A 21910-nucleotide genomic window follows, 5' to 3' on the forward strand; every position below is an offset into this window, starting at 1 on the left:
CTCGAGCCATTTCGATACAATCGTCGGCCCCAGCGCACCAGTGCCCCATATAAACATTGGTGCTGAACAAGTGATCAGCATGCATTTTGTACAGATACACCAAAGGCTATTAGAGATTTCATGCTGGCAGCTTTGCTAATAAGTGGAGTAAGTGAACCAGCAAGCGAGTAGAGGAGGGAAGGTGAGGGAACAAACGAGTACAACGAGCGAGTGGGTAGGCAACCAGGCAGAGAGTGGGAGTGAATGAGCAAGGATAAGTGAACAAACAAGTGGGTGGGCGAATGAGTGAATAAGCAAGTGAGTGGAGTGAGTGAGTGGTTTGGTGAGGGAACAAGTGAGCAAATTGGTGGCTGAATAAGCAAGCGACAGAGCAGGCGAGTAAACAAGCAAGCGAGCAGATGGGTGAGTCAGGTTACGTGAACAAGCAAGCGAGCAAGTGGGTGAGTGAACAAGCGAGCGAGTGGCGGCGAACAGCAGTGACTGGGCACGCAGATACACAAGTGTAATATACAAGGTGGGTAATAGAGCAAACATGCAAGCGAGCTAGCGGAGTGGGTGAGAGAAGAAATGAGTGTGTATGCGAGTGAGTGGGCGAGTGATAGGGTGGGAAATAGATGAATGAGTGAATGAGCCCATGGGTGTGGGGGGATGATTGGACAAGCAGCAAGAGGGCGAGTGAACGAGTAAGCAGGTGAAGGTGTTGGTGGATGGGTCAATGAGTGAGCAAACAAGCGAGCTATAGTGAGTGGAGTTGCGCAAGCGAGCTGGTGAGTGGAGTGGATGGGTGAGAGAGCGGGTAGGTAACAGCACAAGCGAGTGAATGGTTAAACAAATGAGTGGGCGGGTGAGTGGAGGGTGTGTGGACGAACGAGTGGGTGATGAGTGAACGAGCAAGTGAGCGACTGGCTGAATGAACAAGCGGATAAGTGGGTGGGTGAACAAGCAAGCAGGTCGGCAGCAAGCGAGTAAGAAGGTGAGTGAACAAGCAAGCGATTCAGTGGGTGAGTACAAGCAAATGACCTAGGGGCGGATGGGTGAGTGAGCAAGTAAATGAATAATTGAGCATGGATAACTGAGTGAACAGGCAAGCGAGCTAGTGAAGTGGGTCAGGGAAGATATGAGTGGGTAAGCGAGTGAGTGGGCAGGCGATAGGGTGGAAAAAACAAGCATGCAAGCCAGTGAGTGGTGATCGAAGTGAACAAGCAAGTGTGTGACTGAGCATGTGAGTAAATGAGCACACGAGCGGGTAGGCAAGCAAACGAGTAAGCGAGCTAGTGAGTGGAGAGGGTGAGAGAGCGGGCAGATGAGAGAACCAGCAAGTGAGTTGGAAGGTGAGCAGGGATGAGTAGTCGGGTGAAGTGAACAAGCGAGTGGAGCAACGGCCAGTGAATGAGCAAGCGAGCCAGTGAGTGGAAAGAATGAGCAAGCGAGCGGGTGAAAAGCGAGTGTGGAGGAGAGAGAGTAAAGAAGAGGGTTGAAGACGCACCGGAGTCCGTGGCGCCGGAGGAAGAGTCGTCGCCCTGCGCCGCAGAGGAGGCAGCGGCCGCGCCGTTGGGGTAGGGCAGGAAGATGGCGGAGATGTGCATGTTCTCGTAGAGGGAGACACGGGTCTGCTTCTCCTCGGCGTCGGGCGGTCGGAGCAGGAAGCGGCACTGGAAGGTGCGGCTCTTGCCGCCGGCCTCGGCCCAGCCGAGGCCGTTGGCGCCCAGGGACATGGGCAGCAGGTTGCTGCTGAAGCGGCCATGGTCGCCGTGGTGCAGGATGTTGTAGATGCTCGTGCCGTCCAGCTCTCCCTGGCCGTACTGCAGGAAGGAGGCCACGTTCTCGGAGACAAACTCGATGCGCCCCTCCGTGTTCACCACAAACAGGAAGCCGTCCAGGGCCTCCAGCAGCAGGGGCCCCAGCACGTCGCTGCCCAGGATGGTCGGCTTGCTGGACGACACCTCGCTCTGCTGCAGCTCGCCCAGGCTGCCGCAACCGCCGCCCGCCGCTACCGCCGCCTGCTCCTGCTGCTTGATGCGCCGGATCTGGTTGACCGTCTCCTGCAGTATGGCACACTTGTCTGGCTTCACAGACAGGGAATTCATGTCAGACAGGCTAGCAGAGATCAGTTCTGCTAGTTCCTCCAGGTACACGTTCTCCTGCTCCCGCCGGTGCTTCTCATTAAGGCACTTCTTCCTGCGATGTGCGGGGAACAGGGAACGGGGTGGGGAGAGAAAAAGAGCAGCGGCGGAAGTGGTCAGCACTGCGGCATCCCTCCCTCTCCGTATAGCATGCTCTCCTCTATACCCGCAGCATGCTTTCACAGTACCTCTGCTCACACGACCACAACCCACACGAGACAAGAACAGGTGGACACTTCACCAGAAATCAAAGTCTTACACACCACTGACACACCCTAAGGTCAAGCAGCCTACACTCGGGAACAAGTTAAGAACGACAATAGCTCCTGTACAGTATCAGTCCGCCTAAGCGATGGATCTGGATGTCAATGGGCGCGTGCGTTTTGAAAGGAGATTGCCAAGAATGCGTGATATCTTCTGCCTTTTCTCACTTGGGTTGTTTGCCGTCGCTGCAGTAGCTTATAAGCATATTAAGCCCAAAAAATCACATAAATGGATTATGCCATCTTCAAAATATTCCCAGTAACGCACTACTTGCACCCGGCTGCGGTGATGAGGCACAGCGGCAACTTCCGTCGCCGCTCTTAACTTGTACCCGAGTATACAAACTCACTGTTCTCAAGACACAGCACGGCTAAAAGCAACCCCACAAAAGCAGACCTGCAGCAACCCTAACACCATGGCTGCCTGCAAAGCCAGGCAGCCTAGGTGTTAGGGATTTTTGAGGATTTTCTACTCCGCAGTTAAACGCATTAGCAAAAGACCAGAGCTGCCTCCTGAAGCCGTTCATTGAGCAGTACAATGTCCAAGTGCCAGCAGCTGCCCTTTCTTTCCCATTGCAGCCAAGCTCAACCGAAAGCAGCAGTGTAACAAAAGAACCGCAACCAGTTAACACCCTGTCTAGTATAAGAGACTTGGAGACATTTTTTTTTTTCAAAACTTCTCGGACTAGACCAATAATCTGACGGAGGAGCTAAGAGTAACTCAGGTGGCCATTTGAGCGTCAACCACAATGCAGATCTATTTGATGGCAAGCTTACTGCTTGCAAATACAAGTATGCTACGAAGCGAGCTTTCAAGGTCCAGTGCCCGGCACCCAGCAATAAAAGGAGAATCACTCCATGTTCCTACTTTCACCTTCTTCAACGTGCCTAGAGCCAGATGAAGTTGCTCTTTGGGACAACTCACACTTGTGGGCACATTCCCAACTACTGCAACTCATCGATTGCGCGGCCATGATGCGAGGATGTTGAGAGAACATTAGGGCTGTAGAGAAAGGGGGAGAGAGAGAGAGAGAGAACTGGACTAAAAGAGTAAGCAACAGCCAGCCAGGGTCACAACTACCAAGTCTCTAGCTTCATAAGTACCTCACAACTGGTACATCATGGGTTCCTTTCACCATGCGTGCAGGCTATCCCCCCAGCGCAACAGTGCTACATGCAAACCTTGCGTGAAACAAGCACATATCAGAGTGGATTGTAACCTTTGAAAGGCTCTTTTAGAGGGGCTTACTTCACTGATGACTTACCCAATCGAAAAATACCTACCTGACATATATCCCCAAATATCCGACATCATTTCCTGCCTCTTCCAGCCACAAATGTTCCACAGATCTCGCAATCAGCGCTTCCTCGCATTTACAGCAACATAACTAAGCGCAAGCAAGAACACGGCAAACTCGGCGATCTGTGCAGGCAGCCTCCTTAAATGCGTGCAATACATTTATTTTGCTTCGACAAAGGTCGCCGTCATCTTGTTGTCATGGAACTTGCAAAACATCGCGGTTTTGGTCTAGGCTCTTGCGACAAAACCTTCCCTTGCAGAAGACAGAAGATTCAAAAACGGCGAAACATGTGAAGGACCCCAGAACTCTAGCTCTACCACACCTGGTTGACTTCCATCTGTCAAAGGTTGGAAGAAAGAAGCAATAAAAAAGAAACCACCCGCCCCTTTTCATCGGGAAACCAGACAAAAACCAGTGCACAGAAGGCATGCTACACTGTAGCAACAAGCAGTGTTGCGACAACATTCAGAAGCTTGGCAACAGCGCACCTTTCTGCACCTTCGCACCCTCACTTTTAAGATTCCCCCCGCCCACCTCATCGAGTTTCTAACTAGACCAAAACCGCGATGTTTTGCAAGTTCCATGACAACAAGATGACGGCGACCTTTGTCGAAGCAAAATAAATGTATTGCACGCATTTAAGGAGGCTGCCTGCACAGATCGCCGACAACCTTTATTCTAGTCTTCCGAATGCAATTATATTGCACGATGTCTCAAAAGTGCAAATTACAATACGACATCTCAGTAGTACCTGCTGTGTCACTGCAGTTTTGATGTGTCACTTGATGTGGCCATGCAGGCCAAATACAACCTTGTTTGAAAGAACAGTAACCCCCGCCAAACCTCCTCAACTGCATTCCAACGTTGAAATGTTTTCTTTAACCAAGAACACATAAGATATAACGAGAAACTTTCAAATTTTGCGCTACACGACATCGCCAGCAACGCAATAGGAAGAGTACTAAATCAGCGTATCAAACTGCGCGTTAGCATTCAAGTAATTTGGTCAAACGGAATTACAGGCACCACTACAATCGCAGCCACGTTTCTCGGAGGTGGCTTTAGGTAGACAGTTGCCAATCGCACAAAGTCCCTACTGCATCGTCTGTTTTCCTTAATATCTGGATTATTCGTTTGAAGTTTGCATTAACACTGGGGTAGTCGTTATTGAATCAAGGCAGCCTTTTAAGTGCATCAAACCTTTATTCTGCCTTCATGGCTCTTTCTAAAGCCCCCCTTTTCAAGTTCTACAGCAGGATTGTAAGAGCGGATCGAAGTAAGAATGGTCGAGAGCACCAATGTGCTGGCTAGCACTGAGTAATTAGTGCCCATGTTAGCATTCGTTGGCACAGAGTTAATCCTCAACGCAAGCAAGACAACTTTTCACTACACGTTTGGGTGGCAGTCTCCCCTCTGTGGGGCAAGCCAATTCTGGCCAATATTTGTGTGGCCTGTGGAGTGCACAAGTCCGCACCACACACACGGCTAATGCATCAACCAGAAACACCAGCTGGTCTAGTTTAAAGCGTCATCAAACGATACTTTTTGCCAGCTACAGTGTTGGAAAAAAAAAATTTTTTGAAATTTTTAAACTCGAAAAATCGTACTTTGCTCCACTTGTGCCTGCCATTTGTGAACACTACAGAAAACTATTCCATGCCGATAGACCAGGTTTGCTGCACGCTTAGAGGGCATGCCAAGTGGCTGCGTGACGCAGTAAATTGGTTTGTCAAGTAAATTTCTTTCTTCACCAGGCTGCTAAAGAAAGGCTGAAAAAAAAAACCTATGAAAAAAAAAAAAAGAAGATTCACTAGCAGATAACAGTTACACGGCTCAAAAGAGAAGAAAAACGTCTTCTATACACAAAGGCTACACCCAGGAACGAGTTCAAAACGTGCTACTAGTATCGAATTTTTTCCAATACAATAGACGACGAACAAGATGAACAAAATTGTTTGACGTCACTTGAAACTCGACAGGCCGGCCTTTCTAGTGATACATTAGCTATTTAGGTACGCACACAATGTCCACGGGAGCGAGACGCCCAGCTTAGACACGACGAGCTGCTCCCAGACAAGAAAGCAACGGGCATTTAACCGCACCTCTTCCTCACACAGAACACGCACCCGCAAGCAGGCTTAAATTGCATGCAGTCAAGACGCAGCACAAGAACAGACGCCTTTCGACGACACTATACGGGGGACAACCCAACGATCCATGCAGAGAAACCCGCACCACCTTCGCCACACAGCTGCATTCTTCCACGTGGAGAGAGACACACACAGGGTGAAAGCCGCAACCATGAACCAGACCCCATTAAAGCAGCAGCACTACGTACCGAGCTAAGACTGGCAACATCATTTTTCCAGGCTTTCTTTTGTTTCTCCCTCTCTCTCGCTCTCTTACTCTTTCTCTCTCCCCACGTCCTCCATGTATTTCGATCCCTCTCTCCGTCTGGCGCTACCGTGCCTCCCCCTAAAGGTTGGCTCAGCGCTGCGCGCCTTTAGCGGTGCGCCCAAATAACAAGCGTTTGCGCACCTCAGCAGCTCTCATAACGAGACATCTGAAGAAACAGAAAGGAAAAGAGGAAGAAGCAGAAACACAATGATCAGATAGTCTGACATCATCAGCTCCGCATCTGCGTCATACTTTGACGGATGAGGCATTTACGAGGCAGAGATTTGCCACTAGTCGACATTCCCGCATCCCACGTTTGCCGCCAAGCGAAGCAAAGTGCACGCAGAAATTCCAATGCACAACAAAGCAGCGCCGAAAGCACGCCCAATGCAAACCAGCTTGTGTGCTTGGCATTAGTCCCCCCAACGTTTCTTGCCATTCCCACTCTGTCTGTGCATGCCTGTACGGTCGAGCATATGTCAATTTTGTGAGAAGACCGCATGCTTCCAGGGGTTAAATTATTTTCAAATCCCGTTTTTGCATTTGACACGATTTCTACAGCAAAACAAAAAAATTCTCCCCCAACAAGCAAATGTAATGGCCTATTTGAATGGAACTACCAAAAATAGCGATTTACATGGAACTATTGCAATAAAATACCGATCAAGCTCCCCCCCCCCCCCCCCCTTCTATAATCCAAGTATTTTTTCGCATACTACCGAACAAGCCCCCCACCACCACCACTCCCTATTGTCCCAGCAACTCTTATGGCCCAAACCAGCGAAACTGAAACCACCCAGGAACGCTCCTGACGGCGCTCTTGTCTACTCCAAATTCAATCTAAGAACACATGGTCTACCATAAATTCTGCACATGCTCGCCAGTTTGTTATTGTCATATGACAGTGCTGAATGTGTTTACGACTTGATGACGACTATGGTTCGTGACATCCATTTGTAAACAGATAGGAAGAAAACAGTTCGCGGAATGGCATCATTACGCCAGAAAAAAACATGCACGTGACATCTCGCTGATCCGGTTAAGATCGAAAGAGGATATGCGAGCAGGACAAAAAGCATGAGTTTGCGACTTGATGACGGCTATGGTTTGTGAAATCCATTTGTACACAGATAGGAAGAAAACAGTTCGTGGAATGGCATCATTACGCCTGGAAAAAAACACGCACACGACATCTCGCCAATTCGGTAAAGATCGAAAGAGGATATGCGAGCGGGACAAAAAGCATGAGTTTGCTGCAGCAAAGCTTGGCAAGGCCAAGCTTTGGCGAAATTTGAGCAACGGAGTGCCGCTGTTTAGTAAAGTAAAGCTTGCTTGCTTAGTAAAGCTTGCTTTTTTGCTTCAATATGTACCATAAATTGCTTCTTGCTTTCTATTGCGAAAAGCACCACTACCAATGAGTCACACAATAGCCGAACACCAGGGAGCATCATTTACTCTTGGGTACGTACCAATCGTTAGCCTGCCTCTTATTTTCACTGTGTATTCATCCTCTGGTTGGTGACCCTTTTGGATTTTAGAGTGCCGCAGAGTATACCTGTAACCTAATTATTCTCCCCGGTGCCTCTCTTTCCGAAGAGCACAGATGTTGGAAGCAGAAGCTGGTTGGATGGCTGCTAGACCAAGGCACACTATGTAGCTTTTTACTTGCAATAATAAGGGCAGGGCCAGGCCAGAATCACGCGTTTACAAATAGAGCATCGTGTAGTGGTACTGCAGAGAGGTAGAGGCCCGATAACTTGTTTTTTGTTTACCTCTGCCACAGCTTCGCCTCATCGGTTTGGTGCGACATGAATGTTATTTACCAGAGTTCCCTTGACTGCGAGTGCTGACTCAGCTCCATCCGGCATTTCTTGTTCACATTTCGGCGTCGCCAAAACAGCTTTGCCAAAAGTCTCGACGATGGCAACGAGCAACCTGAACTGGCAGCTGAGGAGAGCTGACCCAACTGGGGGAGGGAGCACAACCAACCAATAAGCTTCCGCTGGTGTTCTGAAACGGCTTTGGCTTTCCCCATCACTCCTGCCTGAATGAGCCTGCTATCATCACCCCCATCATTACACTCACTGCTGCTGGGAAGTCCTGTTCCATGTCTCCCTCCCTTGACATCGCTTGGCCCAGGAATAGTCTGTATGCGGTATTCTAACTTCACATGCAGTAAACGCTCTCCGTGATCTTAGGCCTGTCCCCTCGTGCCTCCGTGTCCATTTTCGCAAACAACAGGCCCGCCGCAGTCGGAGCTCACATCGCACGGCACGTTTGTAAAGCACAGATGACTGCAGGATTGGAATATAACGAGCGCAAATGCCACAACTGTCAGCCAGTCAAAGCGAAAATGAAGTGGCAGGGTTCGTACAGGATTGAAAAGCAAAAATTCAAAGGTTTTCAAGGACTTTCAAGGACCAGTAAACACATTTTCAAGGTCCCCATCTAATGTTTTTCCTGGGATTATTTATAACTTTTCCAACACAATGCAAAAGTTTTTTATTGCACAATACCTAAGCAATTAGTGCACATTTAGATAGGTGCTAACTGGTTCGTAAATGCTCCACCAGATTTATTTTTTATTTCATGACTGGTATTTAGAGGTTTTTCTTTTTCCTTTGTGTTTGGTGACGCTGTTTGATTTCAAAACTTAGTTAATGTTGCCTGCATCTCCTGCTTTGTCAGCAAGAGTATCAGCTTAAATTAACCCAGCAAGTGTTGCTGCAAGGCAGGATGAACTATGTACACGTCCACCATTTGCATGTAAAAGCGAACGCCGATGGAGCGTATGAGGCACAGCAAGCATGCGAGAAGAGAGCGTTCAAAGCCTAGATGGAAGATGCAAGAGAGAGAACAGAAGCTGGTTTTCACTGGATTGTATCGCGACATGGATTGGATTGACAAGTGCCTGCTCCCAATGTTGCCGTGTAATAATGAAAATCCACCAAACTTGTAATTTCACGCAATACTGAAACTTGATTGTTAAAATGTTTCTTTAATTTGTTAGCGCCTAAAATCCACGACAAACACTTTAAATTCTTGTGAAAAGACAGGGCCATTGATTCTCTCCGGAAAAATCAAGGGTTTTCAAGGACCCTTTAAAAATTCCAGGACTTTCCAGGCCTTGAAATGGACACTTCTAAATTCAAGGGTTTTCAAGGTTTTCAAGGACCTGTGCGAACCCTGAGTGGGCACAACTCCGGTTTAAAAAAGAGAGTATGCAAAGGGGCTGTCGAAACAACGTCGTCCTAGCGTGACGAATGACACCTGCACACAATGAGAACACAAACAGTGCTAGTACAGAGAGTACACACACTGAAATGCCTATAAGACGGGTTACTGTCCACAAACCAACTATGCACGTTTCCATCGCTGCCAATCAGCTGCGGACATAACTGCCCCCGAAGCACACAAAAAACTGGGTTAGAATTTTACAGGACTATACTAACACATTCAGGAATGCACTAGAAGAATACACTCCAGTAGAAATGCACCCATCCTGGTCCCCATAGGTGCCAACATGGAGCAAGAACAAGACAGGAGGGGAGGAAAACGACGCTCCCTAGGGTGGCCAGGTAACGTCACAAATGCTTGGCCCGGCTAATGTTAAAGGCCAACTGCACTCAAATTTCACCTCGGCCAAATTTACCCTGCATGTACAGTACTTACTGCCAAACCAACTGGGGCATGACTGGTTGCCTCGTAAAATATGTTGTTAATTTGTTATAAGCGTTCAAAATAGCTCTGTCCCTGGCGAACATGCACCTGCCGATGAATCGCACAAACAGCCATGAAGCGGAAGTGACATTGCGGCCGGCCTTGCGCTCTTTTCTACAGCCAGCCAGGAGAACCAGTCAAGCTCCGCTGGGCGCACTTCTCGTAGGGCTGTGGCGAGGGCGAGGCGTTGCACACAGGTTTGTCCCGGCTAGCCGGCCGCGTGCCACAGCCGGACCATAATGGCCACGCACTTCTCAATTTCACTTTAAAAATCTCCAATTTCCGAAGGCCGTTCGTGCTGCGGATACACGCATTTCAGCTGTCATATTTTGAATCTTGCAGTCTTTTTAGGCAGACTACGCATTTCAGCTGTCATATTTTGAATCTTGCAGTCTTTTTAGGCAGACTACAAGAAATAATGTTTTCAGGAGGTTGAAATTTTGAGTGCAGTTGGCCTTTCAGTTCGCGGCATGTGTCGTGGCAAAAGAAACTGCACGGCCACCGCAATCGGCATTTCACCGCGCAGCCACGGAGCAAATTGTGGACGTTACCATTTCATCCACCAGGTGCCGCTACCCACTCTTTCACCGCTGGAGCTACGAAGCTGTGTAATCACTGTTGCATTTCACTGTGACATAATCTGGTCGCTTGCTCGCACCCGTCGCAATTGGCCGTTTTGCCTCCTGTTTATATGTTTGCTCCATAGGTGTCAGGCACATTGAATTGCTGCTCCCCCCGTTGCATTCAGAGAAGATTAATACCCGTGCCACACATACATGAAATGCGACGTTAAGCGCCTAAAGCTATAAGTTTATTGCTATTAATTCGCTGCTTCGCTATGCGCTAATGCGATTCGCTCTAATGTCATTTTTGGTTTAATTAAGGAGTTCCCCACAGAACTCATTCGCCTTCACGAAGGCCTTAAATCTGCCTACTCTCGAACGCGGTGAGCACCAAATGAAACCAGCGAAACAATCAGCCCTAGAGTGCTGTCGTGGAAACGTAGCTGAACTTCGAAATAAGACGATTTTTTGTGCACCCTTGGTTGCAAAGTTCTGAAGAAGACAAAGTTCACTAAAACAGCAGCAAAAGACAAAACATCGCGTCACTCGTCGTTTTGAATTTTTCGGAACGGCTACCGCTGGCAGGTGGCGGCAGCTGCTCAAGCCACTTTTAGAAACGGCTCACATCATTTTTTAGAACGCACTATTTCCCGTAACGTTTTCCCTTGACAAAAAACATTTTTAATCTTTGTAAAAACCTTCTAAAATACGAGTATTTCTTTTTTGGTCCTTATCACCATCATGCCTAACACATTAAATGCCTTTGCATTTTCACGTGCAGCACGGCCCCGCCCAAATGTCATTCGCTATTTCAAGGCCTTAAACACTTAATATCATTTTTCGTGTACGTGTAGCACAGGTATAAGAAGGAGGGCATGAAAAGACAGCCCACGACTGAAAAAAAAAGGAAGAAAAAAAGGGAAGAAGAAGGGACAAAAAAGGGATAGAAACGGACAAGAAAAAGCACTCACAACTGTGACTGGGGTTTGCTTTCGGGCTTCTTGCGCTTCTTGAGAACTACATTGGTGACCACGCTCATCTCAGACCAACCCTCCAAAGATGGGTCACATTTGGGAAGCCTGCAGGGAAGAAGAAGAAGAGAGGCACCACATGGAATCAGTGATACCGTCACCACCAGAACAACAAGGCTCTGACAAAGCATTGATCAGGGCAGTCAGCCCCGGAGGCAGTCGCAGCAATGTTCTTACAGGTGCTATAATCAATGGCAATGAACTTGTGACTTCAATTTGACACGCATTCCGCGACATCGAATTGCAAGTGTAACGAACTTGATGCCCCACAAAAGAGCCTCAGCTCTGATGCACCAAACCAAAAGGTCAGTCGCTGGCACGCTGCCTTTACGCGACATTCAAGAATGCACGTTTCTCACATCTTGAAGGTCAAGGCCATGAAGACAAAATACAAGTCTGTTTCAATAAAAAGACCCACTCTGTGCCGATAATAACGATGCTAATTTTGCTGCAACCTTTACACAAATAATGGAGATACCATGGAAAACAGCTCAAGCAGTGGCGGCTCCCCAGCCCCTCTCCACACTTTTTCTGCCCACATTGAAACTCTCTGTGCACCTCCGCAAAGCCCGCCACCGTCGGAGGACCGGGGAACACCCCCTTCCTTCGAGGACTCATAACTCCGTGGCTCGGACTTGAGCTGTCGGATAAACCTGTCTCTCTCTCTTTCTCTCTCTCAGTGATGTGTCAATGCCTCGCACCAAAGCAATGAAAAATGCGGATATTCCAACTAGTGGCATCCCTCTAGTCCACATTTGGACTGTACTGCCATCTTCACACGTGGATTTTAAAAAAAATGTCTCGTTATTACGAAGCTAAAGAAAAATAAGACCAGGCAAGTTATTTATCCACCAAAATGAAGATTCAGAACTGCCAACGCAGATGGCGCCAATGTTCTGAAAAATTTTGCACCCTTCTGCCTGATTCTAGCTTTCTGGGACATTTTCAGCAGTTTATCTCGGCTCTAAGGTGCACTGACCAATATTTTTAAAATTTTTCTTTTAAGAGTTTAGAAACCACAAGCAATGTCAAGTTTCATTCACGAACGGTGCACTGAGCAATTTTCTCTTTTTTATTTTCTTTTAGGAGTTTCAAGAACCCACCTGCAACATCATCAAGTTTTATTCATGAACCCTCCCAGAAAGGTTACCAGGTCGCAACAAAGAAACCACCATGGCTTGTTTACGCAGCTTCAAAGGTGCAAACAAGCAACCCCAGATTTTATTCCGCGCTTGCTAAACCTTTTAAATTTACGCAGCCCCTCCGGGAAAGCTCTAATGGTAAAGGCGTGGAAGAACGAATGGCTGCTGATAAACACAGAATGCGCGGTCGTGATGACCGGCACCTAAACAATGCCGTCACGCATCTCAGTGCCTCGGAAATGAAAATATTTTCTACAAATATTTTTCCGACCTTCTAAGCAAACGAGTCAACCTTACACCCGTCTCATAAGGCGCAGGTATAACCATTAACCATAAACAACCAGCAAGGCTAAAGGTAAGAGCTTCCCGCGGTGGCCCCAAAACCCCCTGAACTTGAAAACGCACTACGCAAAAACAGCTGCGCTTGAAACCCACTCCCTTTCGACTTAAAAGCGTCGAACAGTGCCCAGCAGTGTGCGCACCGCTGCAGTCACAACAATACGTACGGCATAGTTCTCGCACCGGCACTGGCCTCCAGACGCGTGCGTCACGCTCCCCATCCAACAGCCATTGTGGCGGCCTCGCAAACAACGGAGCCGCGTGAGTCAACATGTGGCAGTGCGCCTTGACCTCTCCCTCCCCAATCTCAATGCGCTGCAAAGTCGGCGCGAGCTTCGTCGAGCGCACAATTCTGCCGCAGAGAGAGAGAGCCGCATTCCTCCGGGCGACACCTGCCGATGATGCACCTGCCGCCAGATGCCCTTTTCCGCGACGACACCTTCCAAGAAGAGCGGGGGAAAAGCGTCGAGGCGGGAATCCCCGCAGCCCCAGCGGGAGGAAGCCGGCAATACGTAGGCACTAGTACGACGACTACCCGTCACCGCAGCAAACAATGCCAGGCCTATTCTTCCCTCGGAAGCGTCTCTTTCCCCTCTGATCAAGACGAATCGCCAGCTGCACCTCCTAGCATCCACTGCTGTGTGTGCTCAAACTCAACACTTGCCGAGCAACATTTTGAAACAACCTTGCGTGCAGCTCCTCCGCACATAACGGAGAAAGGCCGGCAGGCACAGCGTCTAGAGGGCACTTCCACACCCAGTGGAAGACGGCGCAAAAATGTCTCGACACAGACCGCACAGAAATAGTGCGCTGGCAAACAATGATGGGGAACCGAAAATCTAAACGACTCCCCCGCATTGTGGTGATGCGCGCGAGGCAAATAGGGAATAGTGTATATCTGGTGCGAGCCTTTAAAATGGGTGAGCTGAAAAGCTTGCTCATGCTCGATGCAAGCTGCCCGATTCAGCTGCTTTCTTTCACAGTCACTTAATGAAACTTCAAACGAAAAGGCGTCACATTTTTCACATCACCTGCAAAGCGGTAGTGGCAAATAAATTTTTCTAAAAGATGGTACAAAAGCAGTAAGCATCTGCTGCACGATCTGGTGGCGTTGTTACAATTGGAGCGACTTTTAGAGGGGCGCTTCACGCATCTGTGATGCTTGTACAAGCGAAACGGCTATAGTTCAAATCTCACTTTTTAGATTAAAGGAGAAACTCTAGTTTTGCATCTTTTTTAATGCAAAAGCTCAGCACAACATATCTTCGAAATATTCCAGCCTAAATTTAATAAATTCTGAACTGCTGAACCCCACAAATCCTCAGAAACTGATATTTTCGCGTGTGTTTTCCGAAACACTGACTTTTTGCAACAAGACAGACTGGTTCCCTCCATTTCTCGGAATGTACTGGCCAGATTTGCATAGATTCTATTGCTTTGATGGCCTACCACTCTGCAAGTACAACAAACCCACAAAAATATAACTAGGGTTCACCGTTCAGTGTTCCTACATAAAAAAAACATACGCGCCAAATTTATTTTCCAAATTCAGTTTCAGCTGAAAACAGTCAATTCTTTCAACTTCCAGTTGCACAGGGGAATTGCTAATAGCCAATGAGTCCCTTCCTTTCAAAGTTGCTTCTCAAATATCCGTTTGTAAAGCTGTAAGAGGACTCAACATTCTACACAGATTTAAGGGGGGTTGTCACTCCTACCATATACATAATGTCATCACCTCCTCTGGCGAGGTTTCGTGCAAGTTTTCGAGTGCTGCAGCTCAAGTGAAGGTTTTTGCACATTTTGCACGCATCATGTACTACTGCCCATGATACCCGAAAAGGTAATTAAGCCTTTTGTAACCCATCTCCTGACCTTTCCAGGAGGGAATAAATGAATAAACCTGACACTCAATTGATCCGATCCTAGACAGCATCGATTACCCGCCGCGGTGGCTCAGTGGCTAAGGCGTGGCGCTGCTGAGCACGAGGTCGCGGGTTCGATTCCCGGCCGTGGCGGCCGCTTTTCTGATGGAGGCGAAAAGCAAAAACGCCCGCGTGTACGAGATTTCGGCGCACGATAAAGATCCCCAGGTGGTCAAAATTAATCCGGAGCCCTCCACTACGGCGCGCCTCATCGCCTGTGTTGCGTCGACGCGTTAAACCTTACAATCAATCAATTAGACAGCATCGACTGTCCTGAATCGGCCTGTCACGTTTGCATGAGAAAATGAAACACTAAGCGGCGAACACCCAGTTACAGCTACACCAGCAACAGGAACACCAATTACGATGGTATTGGCACATCTATCTTATATGAGGGGGAAAAAAAAAAACGAACCAGTTTCATGCACTCTCAAATGCAAATAAAGACTGCACCACAATGAAAAATTACTGTATTTTCACGATTCTTACGTGCACCCTTTTTTGATAAAAGGTAGCCTTAATATTTGCAAGTGCATTACAATCAGGCTCAAAACAAAAATGGGCTTTAAAGCGGCCAGCAGCATTGCCGTGTGGAACGGACACGAAGTCCCCCCAAAATCCAACTCAATGCAATAAAAACAATCCGTCAACACCACGAGTGAATTTCGACACACTAATTCCTCAATGGCGTGCCGCATACCTCGGTCGGCCGTAGCACACTTTTTGTGCTGCTGCAACTAGCCCGTCACGCCTAGAATTACGAAGATCAAGGCACTTGAAATTGCCAACAGCTTCAATGTTCTCTACTATAACTTTATTTCCAGCAGCTGGATAAGCAATCTTATAAAGCACAATTCATTTTTGAATTCCATAGTTGCATACGCCAAATAAAATCTCCTTCTTCCAGGTACGTGGTGTCATGCCTTTTTCATCTGCATGGTAGAGTCATTGTCAAATAATTTTTTTCGAATTTTCCTGCACGAACTTACCAACGTGTTACAAATGCGGGAACGTTAGAACCATGCAAATACGGTAGAGCACTCCTTAAAAAGGGAAGCTAGAAGCAAAGCAATACAATCCTCCTTCTACCTCAATCTCTGTCCCCCAAGTAATGACAGCTTGGGAAGGCAGGCCTGCCCCACTACCCTCGGCCCTGTCACTTCTTCCCATGCAGCAACTGATAGACATGCCCAACAGGAATGTTCACATGGCCGCAATTAGACATAATGTGCGGGCTGACCTCTTCACAGGGCATTTTTTTCTTTTCCCGCCACCTTATCTAGGTTTCAATGCACGGCAATTTCAAAGCCTGTCGAGGAACAGAAGCAAAATGGACGCTAGAAAAATAGATAGCTTAGCTCACATCGAGAACGCAGCTGCTACACAAGCGCTACGATTCCCGCTGCGCTTGTGCAGAATTCGGTAAGCGCGCAGCTTTTACTATTTGGAGGCAATCGATGATGATTGTAGGGTTTAACGCGCCGACGCAACGCAGGCGATGAGGCGCACCGTAGTGGAGGGCTCCGGATTAATTTTGACCACCTGGGGATCTTTATCGTGCGCCGAAATCTCGTACACACGGGCGTTTTTGCTTTTCGCCCCCATCAGAAAAGCGGCCGCCGCGACCGGGAATCGAACCCGCGACCTCGTGCTCAGCAGCGCAACGCCTTAGCCACTGAGCCACCGCGGCGGGTATATTTGGAGGCAATCGAGAAAGCTATGGACCGTTCAAACAGGCATCCTCCACGCTTATTCATTTTTTATCCGAACACTCAAATTTGACGGAAGTTCACCATCCAACACCGGCGCTTCCTCAAGTGTACTTGACGTTATAAACTTTCCCTGCAATGTGCCGCTGATGTCACATCTGCCGCGCGATCTGGCCAAAAGACGCGAAATGCAGCGTCCCTTCCTTCTTGACAGCACAAAAACAAAACCAGGCTGCAATGTCCCGCGGAAAAGGCGGCAGGCATTTGTACATATTGAACACAAACATCGCATTCCCGCGCAAGTGTCTCGAAAGCAAACAGCCAGCAAGCCCCACTGGGGGTCGTGAAGAAACACTTGTTTACACCTTATCAAAAACAGGGCTGCGGGATGACGCTGGCTGACAACCCAAAATTCAAATTAAACAAAGAGAAAACGCTGACAAAGAACAGTCCCACCAACGAGTCATAAAATAAGCAGCCTACGCAGTTAGGTAGTGTACTGATACATATCGTCGCGCACCAAAATGAGCGTTTTATTTAGAAAATAAAAGTTTACTGGGGTGAACTTCTGCCCCGCGATAAACTCGAAGAAAAAAATGGCCGCGTATCTGCTCCTTTCGTTGCAAATGTCGACGAAAGACGATAGTCGACTGGCGCCCCAGCCAAGTAAATGCCTCCCTTCTCTTTCCCGCTCACCTGTCATGCTGTTCCTCTCCCGTCTCGTTCCTCCCACGATAACACGCAAGAGGTTTGCTGAAGGCAATTTAAATTTGCCGCGTTCCACTGCTCCACGATGCCAGCGCTGCCGTACGGCGGAGATGCACGTGAATCAAGGCACCCTACTACAACGTTTACGAAACTACAATTTCCCTACTTTACGAGCATTTCAAGTAGAATGTGGAACCTATGTAGTGGAAACTTTCGTTGCTGTTGCTGTCTGGTTTCCTAAATGCCGCCAGCAGCGTGGGCAACAGCAGGCGACGGGTTTCTGCAGTTGATGTAGTATTTCATTTGCTATCGCAAAATCAAGCATCTATGAATTTTTTTGCAAAGGAACACTGTAAACGTCACTTATGTACTGATTGTCTGCCTTGTAGTTGCGTAATGTCTCGTTCTTGCTCAAGATGTTGACAAGTATGAACTTTAACACCGGACTTGGACGTTCATATTTGCCTGTGGACATATAAGACTATTGCGCAGTTTCTGTTTCACTTTGGTCGGGTGCTGAATCGAGTCACAGACAGACAGACAGAATGACAGACCAAAATTTCTGCATTTAAGTAGCCCTAGAAAGACTATCGTCATTAAAAAAAAAAACACACGCCAAAGAAGCAGCCAACAAAGTGATGGGCACAGTTGAGCGTTGGTGGAACGAAGTGCGCAGAGTTTGGTCTGCATGCAATTGTATCGAAACGTTCTCCTTTCCCACACCATCCAATCAGATAGAGAACACTGCCAATCAAATAAGAACAGCCAAGCGACACTCTTTCCCTACAAAACAAGGTTGTCCAGCGCCACATACAACAGAAGGAGCAAATGGGCGCTCCGCTTGGAACACAGGATAACTAGGCGTGACCATGCATTGCTAACAAAACAAAAACAAAACGAATCCCAAGGCATAGATCATGGCAATAGAGTACGGCCCAACTAAACATATCTCCCAAACGACATAGATTTCAAGGAACCCAGTTCGACGATGGCGACAACATAGAAAATACAGTCGGGAGATGCCTAAAATGCGCATTTTTCATGAGATTACACACACTTGCTTCATCCCCTCAGTCAAATGTGCCGTGAGATTCACTCAAATGTGCCGTGAGATTATGACAACCGTGCAGAAACGACTGAACACGATGCTGACGCAACTTTGCGCAGGTGCGATCAAAATAGGCAGATTCACGGTGATGAAACGCACCGAAACAAGAATGCGCACGCAGATGCGTGCAGGCCGCCGATAGGAATGTTTGCTTTCCAGCAGGGAGATTGCTTCATAAAACAGAGGAGAGCCACTGCTCGTGATGAACAAAAGTGGAGTCGGCTTGGCTTAGGGAAACGAGCCGAATTTAGCCAAAGTTTGTTTCCTGGTAGCTTGGAGCGAAAGGACAAGTTGCTGTAGACAGAGTTTGCACTTCAAAGCGCTAAATCCTTTGTCTGCCCCGCGCACTGAAATCGATCACCGGAACTGACAACTCAACTCATCCAAAACATATTATTTCGAAATATTTAGCTGCTAGCCCACAGAAAAAGCTGTCAACCTGGCTTCAGTTGTGTTTCCGTGCCAAAAAAACCAAACCGAATATTTTTTGACGCAGCTTTGCTGTTCGTTCACAAAATGGCAGAGTAGTGGTGAGGATAATGAGATACTGCTTGTCACTTGGTGTAACAATCAAAGACGAAATGTGCTCCTCTAATCGTGACGAATTCGCCAAAGCAACAAACAGCCCTGTCTCCAAGCGCTAGTGCTCATTAAGAACTATTTACTGCCTTACTACTGTTTTCATACGTTGCGTGATGATACTGAGCCTCATCCATGCCATGTCACATGCCACTGCCCCTCAGAAAAAGTGCGCAGCCCACGATTCGAACACACCCAAACCAGATTCCCCTGATCAGCACTCCAGGAGTCCAGATGAAAGTCTAAAAACGACAAAATACACAAGCTTTGACCACAACAGCACGTCAGCTGTTCTCACAGCTAATTTCAATTTCGACACAAGGACTTCAGAATTACTGGGGCAGCCTTTACTGCCCCCCCACAAAAATTCTGGAGGTGCTGCACTCGTCCCATGAGTTTCGGCCAATAAAATTTTTGCTTTTATCGGACAACGTTTCTCGCTCCAAATCTGCAGCATATTACTAAACTGAAGTGTCTTTGTCGTGTGCTAACACTCTTCACAAAAAGAAAACCTACTTCTTCCTTATTCTAACCTGATTTGTGTAACCAGGGCTCTAGCTACGTGCCGAAAGACAATGGCTCGCTGAACATAGCCCTGGAACTGGATGGCGTTGCAAACAAGCCCTGCTTGTCAGCAGCTGCTCCCTAGCAAGTCTTGCCTTGAACTCTAAAGAGTTTTACCTACATTAGCATGCCTGTGTGGCCATGTTGTTAGAGTTATAATTGCAATATTTCCAAAAAGAGAGTGTGCCTACATCGCTTGGAAAACATTCCTTGGCGATAACAGTGGAGGGGAGAAGGAGGGTGCAGTTTTCCGCAAGAAAGCTGTGCCATCTTACACCTGTTAGAAGAAACCAAAAAACTGTTCGGCCACACAGCCTTGAAAAAAATGACAGCTCACCCCCCCCCCCAACCGGACACGGGAGTCATTCTGAAAAATTTTTCTGGAATCTGGATAAATATTTTTTTTGCACGCATATTCCCTTTTCTGGAAAACATCCAATGTAACAACAAAACATGTATAGTGATATTTTAAATTGTGTTTTTAAAATACACCAACAGCAGTTTTCCATCTTTTTTAAGCCCGCTACAGAAGAGAAATCATGGTTGCACAAAGTTCTCGGAAGTATATTACTCCCAAAAAAATTGTTTCCGATCAAATCACTGGAAGCAATTAGCCGTTAAGGTTTGGTATGCAATTCGTGGCAGACAAAAAATCCCCCGTGAACAATATTTAACGAAACATTATTACAACATTAATCAGCTTTCGATACCAAAAACACAAAACATTTAAACTGTAATTGAAATGCGAAATTCCAGCTGCATACGGGCTGGGAGCACACCATAGCAGCGGGCGGGCTACAGATGAATTCCAACCCGCTGAACCACTTTACCGAACAGCGGAAGTTCGCGCAAAAGATTTTGTTTGTATTTCGCCTTAATGTTGTCCCCATGAATCAAACCTGCAGAGTTAAGTTCAGCGCAAGATGCTGCTGCACCAGCTATCACGCTGCCACGATAGCGAGTAATTCATAAAAAAAGTGATGCCCCCACAATGCTCAGCAGCTCAAATGAGGGCCCAAATGCGGCCATCCTCACGCCTGGTCAAGGCCGTTGCTTTTAAAGCACGCAGAAAGACTAGGGCATTGCTTTCTTTTCTACTCAGGAAAATCCCTTTTATGCCATTTAAACAAATCTGCGATGCTTTTGTTACAACCAATTTTAAACTGTTATAATGGCCACGATGAAACACTTGAAATCTTCAAGCTCTCACGAAACCGTCCAAATACAAACAAGTGGAAAACCAAGTTCTACGAAGCTAGCCATACCCAGCACTGCAATAAGTTGTACATCAGCCAAAACCGATCTGGCTCAATGACTGGACGCAGCAATCAAAAACACAGGTTTGCACACCTAAAAAAAAAAGAGCGCATAAAACCTGACCTTTTCAACCCCCACATTGGATTTTTGGGGGAGAAATTAAAAAAGAAAAAAACGCCAGACCACTCGCAAATGTTCACCCACGAAAATTTCTCACAGCCTCCAGTTCTCTTGTTGCCCTCGCATGCACTGTGTCGTGCAAAAGGAAAGCTTTGGAATCCTCATTGCCTCCTACAGTGATAGGTCAAAATAAGAAATAATACGTAACCCTGCAACGTACAAGCCTCCTGCTACGAGAAGAAGCTGCTTGACAACCCGACGGGCTTCAATATTTTGGGCGGAACTCAAGCACCAAACAATATTCCTTTTCCTCAACCATGCTTCTTTGAACTAACGACTCGGAATGCCAAAAGAGGAGAGAGAGAGAGAGAGAGAGAGAGAGAGAGAGAGAGAGAGAGAGAGAGAAGAGTTTTTAAACCGAACATTCTTCCTGGCCCAGAAATATGAGGAAATTTCCACATCCAAGTGTGTACCTGCAAGGGGCACGTGACAGCCGCAATTTACTATTTCCTCGTGTGAAAAGCAGCATGCAAACCTGAGTTGCATGTCACAGCTGTTGGCTTCCAACCCCTGCACTGCACTCGTGCAAAAAACTCCGTACTACCGGCGTTGCATTCCGAAGCTGAAACAAAAGTTTTCCGCAAAACTTGCCAGGGCGGTTATGAAAATGCAGAAGTGCCCCGATGGCCATTGTTCATGGCTTTCGCTCAATCAGCTTGGGTGGAATCACTATGGCGACAGCTCTGCAACCAAAAGCCAACGCATATTGACGTGAATGTTAATTAAACCTAAAAATCCCCTAGAAATTTCATGAACCAAGAATTAATGCTCGACCATGCAGAAGAACACAAAGTGCACCAAATTTCTCTTTTTTCGAGGCATGGGAATGATTTCGCTCCTTTTTTCACTTCATTAGATTCCCTGCTGTTTCCTCCACAATAACGTCTTATGCAGACGCAGTCACCAAAAACATGAATGTTAAGAGTTAACGTTAACTGGAGGTGTTGCACACCAAACCGGCTCACAAAACTCTGGTTTTGGTACCACAATAGTACACCCGGCCA

General features: G+C 47.3%; 1 protein-coding gene across 19 annotated transcripts in view; it reads right to left on the bottom strand.

Annotated features, from left to right (window-relative positions):
- Tai (basic helix-loop-helix family member taiman) overlaps nucleotides 1-21910 on the bottom strand; it is a 592092-nt gene that overhangs the window by 46216 nt on the left and 523966 nt on the right. For 17 of the 19 annotated variants that reach the window (XM_077704527.1, XM_077704537.1, XM_077704523.1 and 14 more), the window contains 2 exons: nucleotides 11339-11446; nucleotides 1487-2178 (listed from right to left, as the gene is read on the bottom strand). In XM_077704527.1, coding sequence (XP_077560653.1) covers nucleotides 1487-2178; nucleotides 11339-11446 — 800 coding nt within the window. Of the gene's footprint in view, nucleotides 1-1486; nucleotides 2179-6025; nucleotides 6243-11338; nucleotides 11447-13046; nucleotides 13398-21910 lie in introns of those variants that run through there. The other 2 variants (XM_077704535.1, XM_077704540.1) reach the window with 2 other exon arrangements.

Source organism: Haemaphysalis longicornis, unplaced genomic scaffold (assembly GCF_048455015.1).
Source record: "Haemaphysalis longicornis isolate Haplotype H1 unplaced genomic scaffold, Haemaphysalis longicornis Haplotype H1 scaffold_3, whole genome shotgun sequence".
Classification (NCBI taxonomy): Eukaryota; Metazoa; Arthropoda; class Arachnida; order Ixodida; family Ixodidae; genus Haemaphysalis; species Haemaphysalis longicornis.